At 42.5% G+C, this 16,647-nt stretch overlaps 2 protein-coding genes across 2 annotated transcripts in view; one reads left to right on the top strand and one right to left on the bottom strand.

Annotated features, from left to right (window-relative positions):
• The window catches only part of LOC112847800 (syncytin-A-like), a 670,150-nt gene that overhangs the window by 300,323 nt on the left and 353,180 nt on the right, over window positions 1–16,647 (bottom strand). The gene's annotated exons all lie outside the window — the stretch shown is intronic.
• snx7 (sorting nexin 7) overlaps window positions 13,005–16,647 on the top strand; it is a 40,300-nt gene continuing 36,657 nt past the window's right edge. Inside the window, exon 1 of the mRNA XM_005456481.4 lies at window positions 13,005–13,384. Within this exon, the coding sequence (XP_005456538.1) occupies window positions 13,301–13,384 (84 nt within the window). The 5' untranslated portion in view covers window positions 13,005–13,300. The remainder of the gene's footprint in view (window positions 13,385–16,647) is intronic.

Below are 16,647 nucleotides of genomic sequence, written 5' to 3'. Positions count from 1 at the left end.
AGTTCATTAAACTGGTTTTTGTTTTGGTTGGTTTCACTCAGATTAACATCCCTATTTGCCAAGTTCTGAAGCGAGTTATTGTCACACTGTGGTCCAAAAACTGTGAGCTCAGCCATGTTTGTGTGAAGCACATTTTACTAGACTCTCTATTGGTCTTAATCAGGGGAGCTTGAGGACCTTGTTAGCTAGAATCAATGGTTTATTTGTTTTTCTGTTAGCTCTTCACTTTGCTCCAGCTCTGCATCCCCATTGTCTCTGACATAGCTCCCCAAGGATAAAAAAAAACACACACACACACAAGCAAAAAATGTGTTTAAAGTAACAAACAAACAAACTTGTTCATAATTAAGAATAATTAAGTCATTTATTAAGGAAACAGTAAAAAACAGCAGAAAACACACGAGCTGCTGCAACCAGCACAGCACAGCACCATGGTAACTAATTTTATACATTTGTTGTATCAAAGTAATCCTAAATTGCACCATTTCACCCACTTCCCTTAAAGTCTGAGGAGGCTCAAACAGCAGCGTTCAGCTTGCTGCTCCCTTGTCCTCTACAGTATGTCAGAAAGCCTTTCTGCTGAAAATCAGCGTTGCTCGCCCCACAGCCCCACATTAGGACCCTCCTACTCTCCCTTTACCCAGCAGCTTAGAGATGCAGTAAGCAGGTGGTTGAGCATTTGGATAAGATCTTAAAATCTATCATTCATAAGTTCATTTATAACAATGAACACAGTCAGAATCAAAGGCTAGACCCTGTGTTGTTTGCAGGAAAGGAGATGAGCTGGTATTCAGCAGAAAACCTTGTGGGGCCTGTGACTAGCATAACGAAAACTGTTAGAGTGGTCTATGCCCCATTCATAAATAAAATTCTGTACATACTGGTCCTATATGTTGGTCTGCACAGACCCTCAGCACTTTACCAATGGCGCCATCAGGTCCTGCTGTTTTTCTTGGGTTAACGGTCCTTAACATGGGCCTCACATCATGCTCCCCAATCGTGAAGATGTGTCTGTTCTACAGTATCTACAGTATTTGGTCTGGATCCTCAGTTTTATTTTTATAATTCAGCTTGACCTGTCTGATGCCCCTTTTCAGGTTTGGGCTGGCTCCACTGCACAATTGAATGTCACCAGACCTGAAGGCAGTGTTTCTGTCCCTCAGCAGGTGGCTGGCCTCACTTGTCATCCGGGGTTTTGGTACATACACCCAGATGCATTTGTCAGGGTGACAGTGTCTGTGCAGTGACTGATGTAGGAGAGCACAGATGTAGTGTAGTCCTCCAGGTCCTGAGATTCAAGAATACTCCAAAATAGTCTTTATTTTCAAAACACTCGTGCAGTTTTTGAAGTTGGGAGGTTCATTTCCTGAGGAGGGTGTAAACTGGAAACATAAACTAGGATATGTGGTCCATGTGGCTCAGGTCAGGTATTGCTATGGCCCTGTATCCCTGTTTAATGTTGAAGTAGACTTTATCTAGCAGCCTTTTCCCGTGTGTAAAACATGCTCATGGAATCTGAGGAACAATAGTTTTAAGTCCACATGGCTTATGTCCCCCACTATTATGTGTGCTGCCTGGATATTTATTCAGCTGAATGCTAATGGCACTATGTAGAAGTCTAAGGGCCGAGTTAGCTTTAGCATCCGGAGCTATATATACTGCTGTGATCAAAATAGCTGGAATCTCACAGTGGAGAAAAGAGAGTCTACCTGAACACTACTCCAACATAAGTTAATAATTTTACTTCTTCACTTGCTACTACTCTTTACTTCTTTACCAACCTTCCTTTCATATCAAACATCCTTGAAAGAGTAGTTGTCAAACAGCTAACAGATCATCTGCAGAGGAAAGTGTGGTCGCAAATTTTGAAGCCATCCTGATAACCTTCTTCCACCAACGATGTGGTGATCCAAATCCAATTAAAACCAAGACACTCAAAAAGATGCTCTGTAAAAGAGCAGAATTCTTGGAACAGAGTTTAATACACTGAATCATATGAACAGCAGGAAAAATACATACAGACATTTAGCAAGAAAATTACAAAGCAGAAAGCAAGCAAAGCAAAACCCCGGGGTGTACAGCCTTAAGCACAGACAGCAGAGCAACACAGAGACGGACAGGTAGCAGCAGCAGGAGGAAAAAGAGCTCTGGGGGTGTCCTCTGGTCCCCTAATATAGGGACCAGTATCGCCGCCCCCTGCTGCTGGGTAACTTTCCCACACGCCCAGCACAGCTGCTGGGGTCAGGTAGCGGCCAAGGTCTTGGCCAAAGGCCAGTCAGGACTCTGAGTACCCCTTGCTCTGGCTTATCACAATAGGTCATGACACGGTCAAAGGTCAGACATTAATCCTAATTGTTAAATCTTATACAGCAAGTGGCACAATCTTATAACATATAATAAACACTTCAGTTTGGGTTCAAAGTGTGCTTGTGTGTGTGTGTGTGTGTATTTTGTATGATATTTTATCGTGATGTGTTCAGGATCTCTATTACAATGTTACTGTTTTGGTTGTGCTGCGTTAAAGACGTTAAATTAATTAATTATTAAGTAAATTATTCAAGAGAACTCTCCCCCTACATTAACTGCCCTGTTACAGTACCAACTTAAACCTCGGTGAAGCAAAATGTCTTGTGTTTAAGACTCTACATGAAAGTTAAAATATATATGTTCAGTGCGCATAGATATATAGTGTATATAGTTACATAGTTATACATATCACACAAAAATCCACCACAAATGGCTTATTTGAAGAGTTTCAGTCAGGTTTCAGAGCTCATCACAGCACAGAAACAGCTTTAGTGAAGGTTACAAATGATCTTCTTATGGCCTCTGACAGTGGACTCATCTCTGTGCTTGTCCTGCTAGACCTCAGTGCTGCGTTTGATACTGTCGACCATAATATCCTATTAGAGCGATTAGAACATGCTGTAGGTATTACAGGTACTGCACTGCAGTGGTTTGTATCATATCTATCTAATAGACTCCAATTTATTTTTGTAAACACAGTCCTCTTCACACGCTGAGGTTAATTATGTAGTTCCACCAGTTTCAGCGCTAGGACCAATTCTGTTTACATTATACATGTAAACAAAAATTATACATGCAGTATCTGTCACGGCTGCAACGGCAGACGTGTGGAGATTATGAGTGAGGACTCATAATCTCAAACGCAGGATATTTACGGGATATTTATTTACAAGGTGAGCAGGATACAGCAGGAGCGGAGAATGGACTACACAGAAAATAAAGGGAAACTAAACTGAGAAAACTAATAAAATAGAACTGAAACCACAGAACACACAGAGGGAGAAGCGCATGGAGGTTACGCAGTGAGACAACACAGATGGACCAGCAACAACCAAAAGGAAACACAGGGCTTATATACACACAGGAGCAATCAGGGAATGGGACACAGGAGGGAAACACAGCTGGGAGAAATCAGGGGTAAAGAGAGTAAGGAAGCAAAACCAGACATATTCACATAAGACATGGACCTTCAAAGTAAAACAGGAAACATAACACAGCAACGCGAACCTGACACAGAGACATGAAAAAGGCATAACACTGAACACAGGGAAGGCATACAAACAAAACCCAGGATGGAAATCAGGAGACAATAAAGAACCTAAGGAGCAAGAAATACAGAATCCAGACAACAGAAACACCAAGTCAAAGAATACAACATACAATCCAAAACCACTGAGTCACTAGACCCAGGAGCAAGAAGAGGAACCATCATGGAAGGACAGGCCCTCGCATGGCATGTACCACTGGCAGATAGAAGTTGATGATATCAAGAAATCTGACCAATGGCTGGAAAAATCTAGACTGAAAGACACCAAAGAGGCACTAATTAATACACCACAAGAACAAGCTATAAACACAATCAATTGCAGCTGGGGTCTACTATACCAGGCAAGACCCTATGTGCAGAATGTGCAGAGATGCCCCTGAGACAATCCTGGGACAAATAACAGAGGGAGACACAGACACTACATACACAGAGGGGGAGAGCAGAGCAGGGTGGACACGTCTGGGACCACAGGTGAAGAGGATCTACCTAATGAGACAGAGAAACACAATAGAACATTATGCACACAAGGCAAGGGACTATCAAAATAAAACAAGAAGTAATGTACACTAAGACAGGAACTTGGCACAGGGACTGGAGATAAACAGACATGTACTGTGGAGACAAAAGGATAAGACACAGGGAGATTATAGGAAAAGGACGGGAATTAAGATGTATTAACTAAACAAAACAGGAAAACCAGGCAACCATGGAGACAGGACACAACATGACCAAACATACACAGGAAAGAGACAAAAAGAGTAACAAAACACAGAGACAATGCTGACTTCCACAGGAGACGCTGATGACAAGAGACAGAGACTGGGACTGGGGCAGACTGAACATGAAAGGGAACTAAGATAGCTGTAAAACTCAGGATCATGACGTCCCCAATGTAAAAGAAGTTTTCCAATTTTCATCAACAAAAGTGATCAAACATCCAGCCAGGATTCTTCACGAAGCTTGATGGTACCAAAAGCATCTTGCTGAGGTGTTACTTGCTATGGGAAACTTAACTAAATATTAATTAACTAACTAAATATTATCAAATCCAAAACAGGCATTGTACAGTTTTGTGCTTTATGAGACATCGTCATCTCCCTTTGGAACAGAGATAGGCCCCAGCCCTGCACACCTGCTGGGAATCAAAACAAATTTCTGTCCATTTTGACAGAAACATTTAGGCCTATTGTACTACAGCGGGCCTGAATAATACACTATTTGCTGCTGCATTATCATGTGGGCTTGTAAGCAGAGGATGAAAAACAATGGAATAGTTAGGGAGGGGACAGCAATAGGAGTATGAAACAATTTGGTTTAGGAGAAAAAATGCCCTTCAACAGAAAAGGCCCTGTGGTCTGCATGTGGTCCTAATTAGAAGGCAACATTTTTTGACGGTAAATTGATTTTTAATTGTTCAGTCCCTGATTCATCCAGGTGGCCAAGTTCTCCTATTTAATCCCTCTCTCTATTTCTGTCTCCCTCCCTCTCTGTGAGTGGAATATGTTCGGAGCTGCCTGCCACGCTTAGCAGCAATTTCCTGAACAAGAGCAATTCATTGAGCATTAGACAGAGAGGAGGGTGGGAGGAGGGGAACACTGGAAACACACAAAAACAAGAGTTGATCCATAATTCACAGTAATGCTTTTCTACTTTAGTCATTTTGGATGTGGTACAGGGGAAATAGTCACAGTGGATGTTTCCATTTACCTTCATTTTGTTGCCTTCTTACCAAGAAGCCACTCAGGCTTGTGCAGGCTAATGGCTGTGATGATGTGTAAAAGCAGTTTGACTGCACTGATCTGCATCAGCCATTGTTGAAACAGGACTGGGGATTTTCTGATCTGATTATTACACTGCCACTGGCTGTGCATGAAATCTGGTCCTGTGCCAGTTTATCTGGTGAATGGAGGGGAACACTGGGAGTCTGTGACAGTGGGGTGACACCAGTATCTCCCTTTGTCAGCTCCGCTTTTTATTAAGAATCGGCTCTTGTCATGAGGTGATCTATGGTCAATAGTTCTAATTTTGTGGTTACATACACGCCATAACATGTAACTGCAGCCTGCTCAGTATTAACTATGAATTAGCTGCAGCTTAACAAGTTACATTAGGATTCACAGCAGTTTCATAAATATATGAAACATAAAAATGTTAAGTTCATTTTAAAGATTGGCAGCTTTGCCATGTGCTGTTGTGCCAAACATGTTTTGCTTTTCCAACATGAACTCTATAAATTCTCTAAATGCTCCTCTTGTTTGTGTGTTACTTTTATTTGGTTATTTATTCAATTCGTGTTTCAATTACAATTCGTGTCATTTCTGTTATTACGGTACATGTGCAATATGGCAATATCCAAGCTGACAGTCAGGAGGAGGAAAAAAAGACAGAAAAGTTAAACATCATAATTCAACCTGGAATTAAAATTAATAAAATAACCCCATCTCAGTTTAACTGTTCTATAAAATAAAGTTGCTATTAAATGTTTCTCCATCGGACTAAACCTGGATCTACGGTTCAAAGGAGTTAGTATGACATGACTGCATACTCTACATTATAGCCTGGATTCCCACCTACCTGGAAATATAACTCCATGTCACAGTAACATAGTAACACTGCAGTATATTGATTAATACAGCCTTGAAACAGATTGTAAAATGAGGTGCATGCAAAAAGCTCCAGGAGCAGCTCTCTGAATATCAAGAGTCTTGCTTGGTGGTAATCTTCTCAGCCACCTGTGGAACTGATTCGGTGACTTTTATTTTTAGATCCAATCTGCACATTTTTCTCACTTTCAGTGTGTGTTCAGTAACTGTTGTTAAATATTTATTGACCCCAAATCCAACACGACCTGCTCAGTATCCATTGCAATGGCTTTAATGTACTTAGCAGCGGTGCGCCCTTTCCCTCTGCTAGGACACACCGTAGCACCAAAGTGAAGTTCATGACATCTGTAATCACTGATCTGCGTGCATTCCCTGGTGTTTAGGCTGCAAGTCTATTCTTTATATTGCTGTCAACCTCCAGTCCAGTTCCTCATCTCTTATTATCGCTTTAAAAGTCACAGAATTTTAAATTGTTAATTACAGTTTCATAGAAATTCACAGAAACTGTAATCCAGGTGCCTTTTTCCTAACATCTGTCTTGTTGAACATTAGTTTATATGCAGAGTTGCTCCATTATGCTAGCAAAGATGTTGTAATGGAGACATTATTAAAAAGTGAGAAAATCCTTAGCAATGGTCAAGCGAATGACCCAAATCACCAGCTGCTGTCATCACAAAGCAATATAAGCAGAATGCACAAACAAAAGAAACGAGTTCACGCAACAGTTGGGAAAAAATGTCTGTAAAGCTACGTTTCCATCTTTTCCTTCCACCACAACGAATCTCTCACTTTTTACACACCAGTGTTAAAGCCAGAGCGCCAACTGATGTGATGTTTGATTTTTACACCTGCGCTGACGAAACGCACAGCGAAACAGTGAACCCAGACAAAGCTCAGCCACCCATACAGCAGGGAACGGTCATCACTGTCACCATCACAGGATTTCCAGTCTAACAGCCACAGAGCCCCCCCCCCACAGACTGCCTGTTTTCACTGTGAGAGAAAAGCAGCCACGCTGAGCCTGGGAGGACGTGCAGCTTTATTTTAAAAATCAATCAGACAGACAAACTGGTATGAAATGGCAGGGAGATAATGTGATGGTGTGGCGTGGTGACCTTTAAACACAGCCTGCCGCTACAGCCCAACCACCACAAAACCCTGACCTTTGTAGAAGCATTACAGAAGCCTCTAATCTGAGAGCTGGTTGGGGGATGGGGACACATGCACACATATGTACCTAATTTGCACAGGCATGGACACCACCTTGTATTTGTTTCATGCATATTTATGGATAAAGGCTGACACACGCGCAGCCATGTATTTACAGGTAGACCCACGGAAACATATCGTGCAGACACACACAAACAAACACACACTCAGCAGCCTTCCAGTTGGCTGCAAAGGCCAGATGTGATAATGGCTTCCTGTATGTTAATGCTGCTGGCTGGAACGCCTCTGTCTGCTCCTCAGTATTCCGCTCAGGCGACGCTCACATCATTTTGAATTGCAAAATGCCAGAAGTGGAATGACACATTGTTTTTAATGCCATTGCCAGTGTGCATTTAGAGAAAACACAGAAAAAATATCCTGTGGAGTGTTTGAATAGATAATTATGTGCAGCACTGTGTGTGCATATGTAAGTACGTACGTGTGCAGAGTGCAGACTGAGCAATCTGACCCAGGCAAGTGGAAGACTCGTGGTAATTGCTGGAAATGAGAAAATGGATCCATATGTATTGATTATCTTCGTCCATTAGGAAAAATTGGTGATGTTTAAGCAAGTGATGTGATGACACATCGATACAAGAGAGCTAGGAATGAAAAATATAATCTATGATTCCAAAGGAAGTGCACATTCTGACCGTCTGTATGACTGATGAATACAGTCTTATCAACAACTGCTTTGCTGAAGAGGAAATATATGACTTTTTCAGCTGAATTATTTCTGCACAAACTGTCTGCAATTAAGAAACGGTAATTTATGGTTGGTTGTCCTGTGGCAGAGGAGGGAGAAGCAAGAAGGAGAAACATTGTTTTACCATTTAAAAATGGGGATACTGATGCACACTGTTAGACAGTCTCCAAGGAGACATTGATAGTGCTGCACAGTGTTATTCACATGAAAAGCGTCATGATGAAAATGAAGCAGGATATATGACCCTGATTGAACTACGTGTGATCAGTGCGTAGAAGTGTCTTCCTGCACATTCCTGGCGTCATGGTAACATGAAGCCAGCATTCTTTATTTGAATACAATATCAGCAGTAACACTGTAAAAATGCCCAAGTGCTTCAAATAAAATACAAATAATCTGAAGTATATTTATTCGTAATGGAAGAAGGAACAAAGAATTTCTTTGTAGTGAAGCAAAACTGTGAGTTTAAAACAATGAAAACTTTCTAGTGAACTCCACTGCAATCAACCTATTTTGCATATACACAGCATCATCATTGTGGTGTGCAGTGTTGGATCTGGGATTAAAGCACTCAGCGTACGTCTTCAGCTTCTGTGTTGGTCGAATACCTCTGGATACCTTCTCTACTTTTAATATTAGGCTGCAAGCTTTACATTTCAATAAAGCTCATAGTTGGTGCTGGATCAGGTAAAACTGTCATCACTCATTGCTGGCTCTTTGGTTCATTGATCCAGTTCAACACAGGGCTGTGCGTGGCTTTCCATTTACTTCTCCATCTGCTCAGAAAGCTGGTAGATCACAACCAGGAAGTGTGAGCAACTATGATGAGGTTGAAGAGTGGAGATGACACACCTGTGGATGGAGATGCCTATGAGAGAGAGCGATGGACTGTTTAACTCATGCATGGAGAGAGTTTGCACAGGTGTTCCCCTGCCAGTAGGAGGTTCTCTAACATGGATGGGTGGGAGTAGATTGCCTGTGGCCCACTTCCCCCAGTAGATCATGCTCTCGTCCCATTGATTGCACTCGCTAGCTCCCTTCTTGTGAAGGCCACATGCCCGAGCAGAGACTCTAAGGTTATGGATTCCCTGCTGGCTAGGCTACACAGGGCCATGTCAACTCCCTCCCCCTTGACTTTTCTTCGGTCCAAGCCAGCCAGCCCTCTTCCCTCTCTGCCTTGCAGTGCAAGGCAGCTTGGTCTGCTCTGGGGCCAGAGCCTTGGTTTTAATTTACCATGACCCAGGGCGACCACCTGCAGTTTCTCCGCAGACCCTGCCGTCATGACCATCCCAAACTTTACGATCCAGCATCGACCAGAGCTCAGCCACTCTCCCCAGTAGTTCCCCAGACGAGGCTGATCAGCAGCAGGTGTGTGCCATCATCCTCCTCTGGTGTGACCGGCCTCCCAGCGGAACACACTCACCTGCGAGGACCGCTAGCCCAAGGCAAACCCATCAAAAATATTCAAGTTCATAAACACTCATGAACCCTGGGTCACCAGACCCAGGCCCATGACACTCGGCTCTCCGGGGGAAATGTGCAATATGGGAGGTGGATGCTGGGGACCACCAAGCTGGGCTCTTCTCACACTATCTTTTGGTTCCCAAGAAGGATGCAGGACTGGGGACTCTGCCTGATTTTGGATCTCAGGGGCCTCAACCACTATCTTCAGGGGGCACTGTTGATTCCTAAGGTTCGGGTTTGAGGGGAAGTTGTTTGAGTTCCGAGTCCTCCCCTTCTGCATCTGTCTTGCACCCCGGACCTTTACACGGTGCATGGATGCCGTCCTTGCTCCTATAAGGCTGAGAGGCTTGAGGGTCCTGAACTACTTTTCGCAATTCACAGCCCCCAGTTTCCCTTTGGGACTTGGACCTGGTCCTCAGCACCCTCATCCTCCTTTTAAGCTGCTGGAGGACGCTGAACTGAAATAGCTCTCCCTCAAATAGCCATTTTGCTGGCTATAACCTCTGCCAGAAGGATTATTGAACTCCATGCTCTGTCAGTCCACAGGGATTGCTGCAGGTGGTTGTCGGACGGGAAAGGGGTGGTCCTCCAGCCCAACCCTGCATTCCTACTGAAGGCCCTGTCTGAATTCCACCTGTTCCATTCAGGTGAGCTTCAAACAGCTCCCACTGAGAGGTTGGCCCAGGAGGCAGCACAGCACCAGGCTGCCTTGTGCTCTGGCCATGCTTTGGCAGTGTAGTCAGTACCCGGCCGTCCATTCAGGGATCCTGGGCTGACAGCTGTCTAGGGCCTGGTTGTCCCACTAGATCGTGGATGCCATTTGGGAGACATATGCCTCTTCGGGGTCTCCCTTCCCTTCTGGAGTGCGGGCCCACTCTACCCGGAGGGGTGGCCACATAGTGGGCCTCAGCCATTTGTGCGGTGGCAACATGGTCATCTGCATCAGACTTCCCTAGGTTTAACAAGCCAGGCCCTCTGTCGGGGAGCAGGTCCTGCCTCTTAGTGGTAGGTGTATAAGGGATCATTTGTGCCAAAAGCAGTCAGTATACTAAATAATGAGATGCTGTGACATATATTGTTATATTGAAGTTTAATTGTTGTATTAAAGTTTTGTATATTAAAACTTATATTTCATTGTGTTATTTATTATATATATTTATGTTATTTGTGTTGGTTGGTATGAAGTAACTTGATTGCTTTATGACTTAGTGAATTGAAGACAATTTTCCATTGATGTGAATAACAAAGTTATTCTATTCTAGTCCTCTAGTCAGGGCTGCTATGAAGGATGGTTTGGAGATGGTGGCTCTGACAGAAAGACAGGAGGCCAGCTGACAATGTTCATGTCTTCATGGGGTTTAAGCAGCATGGACATGACTAGTGTAAAGAACACACGGCAGACCTGTCCACACATTCATGCTATTCAGCATCTTGCTTTTATTCACTGGTTGCTGTTCACACGTGGCTGCGGCTTCCCAGTCACCAGCCAAACATACACACCAACAGCAACAATTCTCAGGACCCAGTACAGATTTTAAAGCCGGCAAGGTGTGATTGCAGATTCCGCACTGGTGCGTCCGCCTCCCTCGCAGCGGCACCTCAGACCACGCCCCGCCACAACTAGAAATGAATACAAGAGCTGAGGCTGAGTGCTTTGGAGACAAAGTTAGAGAGGCAAGGCTGAGGTGGTTTGGACATGTGCAGGGGACGGACAGTGGGTATGTTGGACAAAGGATGATGAAAATGGTTCTGCCAGGCAGGAGGAAAAGAGGAAAACCTCAGAGAGGTTCATGGATCTAGTGAAGACATGCAGAGGGTTGGTGTAAAACAGAAGAAGATGGTATAGAATGAGATGTGGGGACTACTAAAGGGAGCAGCTGAAAGAAGTGGTCACAGATAACAGATGACTCTGGCTCTTCCTGTAGAGTGCTATTGTGTCTCTACACAGACTCCAGGGATGGACACGGTTCTGGTCCTCTTCTTGCCCACAGCCCAGTTAGTCTTTACCAGGGTAACCTGCAGATGCTTCTGCTTGTATCACGTAACAGAGTAGACTGCAGCAGTCCTGCAGAAAGGTGATATTTGGATATTGTGGTCAGTTTTTCTGTACCCTTAAATTGTGTAGCGAAAGTAGACAGTAAAGGGGAAAATCGAATCACAAAGAAAAAAAAAAATTGCAGAGAAACTTATTTTTCATTGGGAATAAATGAAGATTCTCTCACATTCAAAAGGAAAAAAACAACTCTTTGTGCATGAGTTCCTTTTCTTCTTTCAGGCACAGCGTTTGCTGTAAAGTGTAGGGAAGGTGACTGCGTGAGCGTGCAGTGGTGGTCCAGCCTGAGGTGTGACACACTGTTGCACAGCCTATGCAACACTGACATCTTTTGGTGCTGGTGGGGCTGACTGTCAGTGCAGCCTGTGTGCCAGCCACACTCCCCTAAATAAACACACAGTTTGCCCGTTTGTTGACAAGATTGCAGGTAAGAGAAAGTCCGCTCAGACAAATATGCAGGAAATACAACTGTGTTCTGGGTGTAGTGGGGTGGCTGAAAATCAAATAAATTTTCACTGGTTCCTAAACACTGGATCCATAGTTCATAGATGACATATCATAGTTAAAGGCAGGCACGGGAATATCAGGAGGAGTGGGGGGTCTAACAGTATATCAGAGCTCACAACCTTTCTTCAACAGAATGATGACTTGAAATACATTTTGAAGCTAAGGCTTCTATATTGTTACTTATGTAGAGTCATGGATGCAGAATTTACAGTAGTAATTGTTCTTTCATAAACTGTATAAGATTCATATGTGTATGCACTTCAAAATAAATCTTTAAAAATGTTTAAAAATCCATGTGAATGAAAATATAAATGGTATGAAAGTGTAAAAAAGGCTAAATGCACAGAGACACATAAGCAAAGAAGACGTCATACAAATCAGGAGGCAAAGAGAAAACCACACTCTCTCTCTCTGGAAGACACGTGACAGCCCTGAACTTTATTATCATTATCATTATTATTATTACTATTATTATTATCACTTTATACAAATTGTCTTGTTTACCCATTCATACAAGCCATCAAAGAAGAACTCGGGGTTAGTATCTTGCCCAGGGATATTTGGCATGCAGACTGGAGCAGTCAGGGATCAAACAAACAGGTTGCTGTCAGTATTTTTCTTTCCTAGTTTTAAATTTGAGTTCACTGGAATAAATAAGAATAAAAGGCTAAAACGATACTGCAGTGTTGCAAAACTAACTTGAATCAAACACATTATGGGACAACGTTTTTATGCTTTGACTTTGTTGGATCTGTTAAGCTTAACATTTAATAATACATGATAAATAGCACATATGTTATCATAATAGGAAAAACAAACTTTAAAACAAACAAACAGAAAATATAAAATGAAAAGAAAAATTAAAATGACTTAAAAATAAAAACACAGAACTCCAGTGGTCCTGTTCAGACACGTTTCTGGCTTTCCTTGTGATATGAGGCAACACATGTACACTCAGCATTTTGGCCGAAAAACACGAACTCTAGCCAACACTCAACTTTACTGTGAACAACAAAGACGCATAACGAGAACACAGCTTCCGGGCCAAGTCAAACGTGACTGATCGCAGCTTTTACTTTGAAATCCGTTACAGGAAGTGGCATCCTCGGCGGGCCTCTGAGTGCGGCTGCTGTGTGGAGTTGAGGTGGAAGTTTGTGTTTAGTAAGTCTCCGGAGCTGAGAGCGATGAGCGGGCACACGGTCCCTGCAGACTTCTCAGAACACATGCTGGACCTGGACGAGGACGAGGACCTGGAGGTTTTCACCAAGGTAACTCCCACAGCCGCGGGACTGCGCTTCCAACCGCTGCTCAAGTTTACTCTTTCCGAAGATTCACCGCGCACACTCACACATACACTCGTCGGGTCGAGGGGCAGCTCTTCGGTGCGTGTTTGCGCAGGCGCAAGAGCTGAGGAACTCGAGCTTGAAACATAAAAGATGAAAGGTGCGGCTGCTGAAAGTTTCCACTGTCATGTTGTCATCAGGTTAAAGAGTAACAGACCTGTGGAGCCGGCTTTACGCGACTGAAGAAAACTTTTTTGATACTTCTCTCAAAATGTCGAGTTAGAATCTCAGACTTGACAGATAATAACTAAAAACACAGAAACTATCTTGAAATTTAGATTTAGAAGTCGAAGCTTTCAGATAGCTTCACTTGGCTCTGTCTGTGTGGAAGCCTGCGAGTTCACTTCATTCATGCGTGCAGACTTCCGTGCTCAGTCATGTGACGATCACTCTCTAAAAGTGTGTGATCGTCCACGGCGACACATAAAGTGCGCTCACTGTTAAAAATTCACTTGCATGATTGGAGGAAATCTCAGGTCCAGGGAAGCAGCAGGTTCCATCTTCACTTACAGTCTGTGTACGCTCAGCAGTCACGTGATCGAGGCCTCCCAGGTGTGTGTTTTCTGACGATCAGCTGAGGTTTTAAGATTTAGTGCTGCTGTGTGATGACTGCATCATGTTATTCTCACAGCCATGAGAGTCTGAGCGGCAAGTCTGAAAGAAGTTCTATAATAACTCTTAGTTATTGTGTTTGCAGCTCTCTGTTTGTAGATTTCATTTCAAATAAGCTTGAAGCAAGATGTGTGTGGCGGTCTGTGCTCAGGTGGTCTGTGCTCAGGTGGTCTGTGCTCAGGTGGTCTGTGCTCAGGTGGTCTGTGCTCAGGTGGTCTGTGCTCAGGTAAACAGGGCTGTTGTGTAGTTGTGATGAAATCCATAGTAATAGTAGAACTCACTGCAGCTGTGCTGTGACAGTGATAGTGCTGTGCAGACAACAGTCTGTACTCGAACCTCGATTCATTGTACTAACCAGGCTCCAAAACAGTGAGACACTGTGTAATCTGTAAATAAAAACCACATTTGAACATCTCATACATCCACAGTTTATTCACAAGAAAACATAAACAACATAACAGATGTTTAAACTGGGAAATTTTTTCTCAGGGCCCAGGGGCGGATCTAGGGGGGTGTTTTGCATATGACAGTGTTGTTTATTGAAATAAGATAGCATTAACACTTTGAGCCTAGCGACAGTTAACACTGAATATATTACATAGTGTTCCCCCCATCATTAACAAATGGTTCAGCCCACAGCGCAGACCTGCTTTATTTCTTGTTGTCAGTAGCAACCGATGCCTATGATTGTGCCAGAGCACATTTTGAATCAACACCATGGGCATCTCAGATTTCACACAGGTGGTTGGTTGTTGCACTGTGGAATGAAGGTGAGAGTTATTAACTTTCAGCCCGTGTTGAAAGTTCGGACTTCAAAGTAAACATCGGTTTTTAAATTTTAATGACAGGCCACTAAATCCAGAGTTATGGTTAAAAAAAATATATAAGCGATGCTTTCTGAATGCTATCGTCACGTTTGTGTGGGAAGAAACGCTAAAAAAGGCATTTTCTAAGGATGGCACGAAAACAGTAAAGAAAGGAAAAAAGACACCTCTTTCCTATTGGTGGAAAAATGTACCATGTCGACCAATTTAAAAAAAAAAAAAAAATGGCAACGCGTGGGATTTGGTTTTTTAGGAAGAGGGGAAAGTTTTGGGAGTGACGGCAGCGAGACAGAACGAGAGAGCGAGTTTTTAGATGTGATAGATTTGTGATGTTTAGTGTGGAGTGTGTAGTTAGTGTGTTGTGTAGTCACTGTTTTGTTTGTGTGTCAGTGAGAGTACTAATGAATGTCACAAAGGCAGACTGCAGTGTAAACACTGTCTCCAGGTGGAAAACTGGAGCAGTGATGCACCTGCTGCTGTCAGGCCTGCAGGTTCATCCCTGTGGTGTCTCCTCTGTGTTTTGTTATTATTATTTCTTTTACTGGCACAAATAATTTGTGGGACATCTTATTGTGACACCTGATTGTTCTCTCATTTAAGTTATAGTAGAATTTTTAAATGGTTAGGGGTTAGGGTAAGCCCTGCCAGATGTATTGGCTGCATTTTTAGATATGTTTAAAAAAATTGTTCATAAGTTTTCAACATTGACAATTTAGATTTGCTTTTCAATTTATTAAAATAAGTTACTAAACATGTCTGTGGTTTTTACAGTGAAAAAAACTATAACTACTTCTCGGATTTTATGTTTTTTGTGTGATTTCAGATGAGTTGTGTTACTACAGTATGTCAATGAAAAAAGTGTAAATACAGACACGTGAGGTTGAGCTGAAGAGAATGAGATCAAACAAAGCGAAGCAAAAAAGATAAAATGAAACAATTTGAAGGTGAAATACAAATGTAAAATCAAAACTGGCTGGGTATATTTTGGACCTCAGAGGGTGAACCCAACAAATTATGAAAATTTAGGCTTAATTTTTGTTCACGGTGCAGATTTCTGACATTTTGTGTAAATTAAGCAACAATTTGATTATTTCTAACAAACAAAGTGTGAAACTTAAGTTAAACTAAATGGACCGCCCCATGTTGTGTAGCTTTCTGGATTTTATACTTATTGGGCTACATATTTACATATTTATTTCTTATACAGGCTATACAGTACATAAGATCAAAATACACATTTTATGAAACTGAAATGTTTAATTATGTGGGCTACAGAGAATAATTAAGTTATAGACTATATTTATATGTAACATCAATGAGCGACATGTATATATGTACACGTTTCATATATTTAAATGCCGTAAGTATACTTACTCCATGCCACCCTAAGAAAATGTCTCTACATCCGGCCCTAACAGGGCCATGTTTCCTACTGTGCACCATGCAGTCCTGGCTGGTTTCATGATGCTCTAGATCAGGGCTGTCCAAACTTTTTGCAAAGAGGGCCACATTTTATAAAGTGAAGATGCCCGGGGGTCAATGGTTCCTTTTGACATTTTTTTCCATAACAAAGTTACATGAAAATATAATGAAGAACAATTTTAATGGTCACAATTACCTTTATTTTTAAAATGGAAATGTTGTGAATTGCATTAGTGTGCTTTATGCTTTTTACTGTTCAGGAACACATGACTAATGCAGTGATGTCACTCCTGGAGGGCTGCTCTTCTGCGTGTTTTAGTTCTCTTTCTG

This window comes from Oreochromis niloticus, linkage group LG9, assembly GCF_001858045.2.
Source record: "Oreochromis niloticus isolate F11D_XX linkage group LG9, O_niloticus_UMD_NMBU, whole genome shotgun sequence".
Classification (NCBI taxonomy): Eukaryota; Metazoa; Chordata; class Actinopteri; order Cichliformes; family Cichlidae; genus Oreochromis; species Oreochromis niloticus.
The sequence above is the reverse complement of the archived record's forward strand: the minus strand, read 5'-3'. Positions and strand labels throughout refer to the sequence as shown.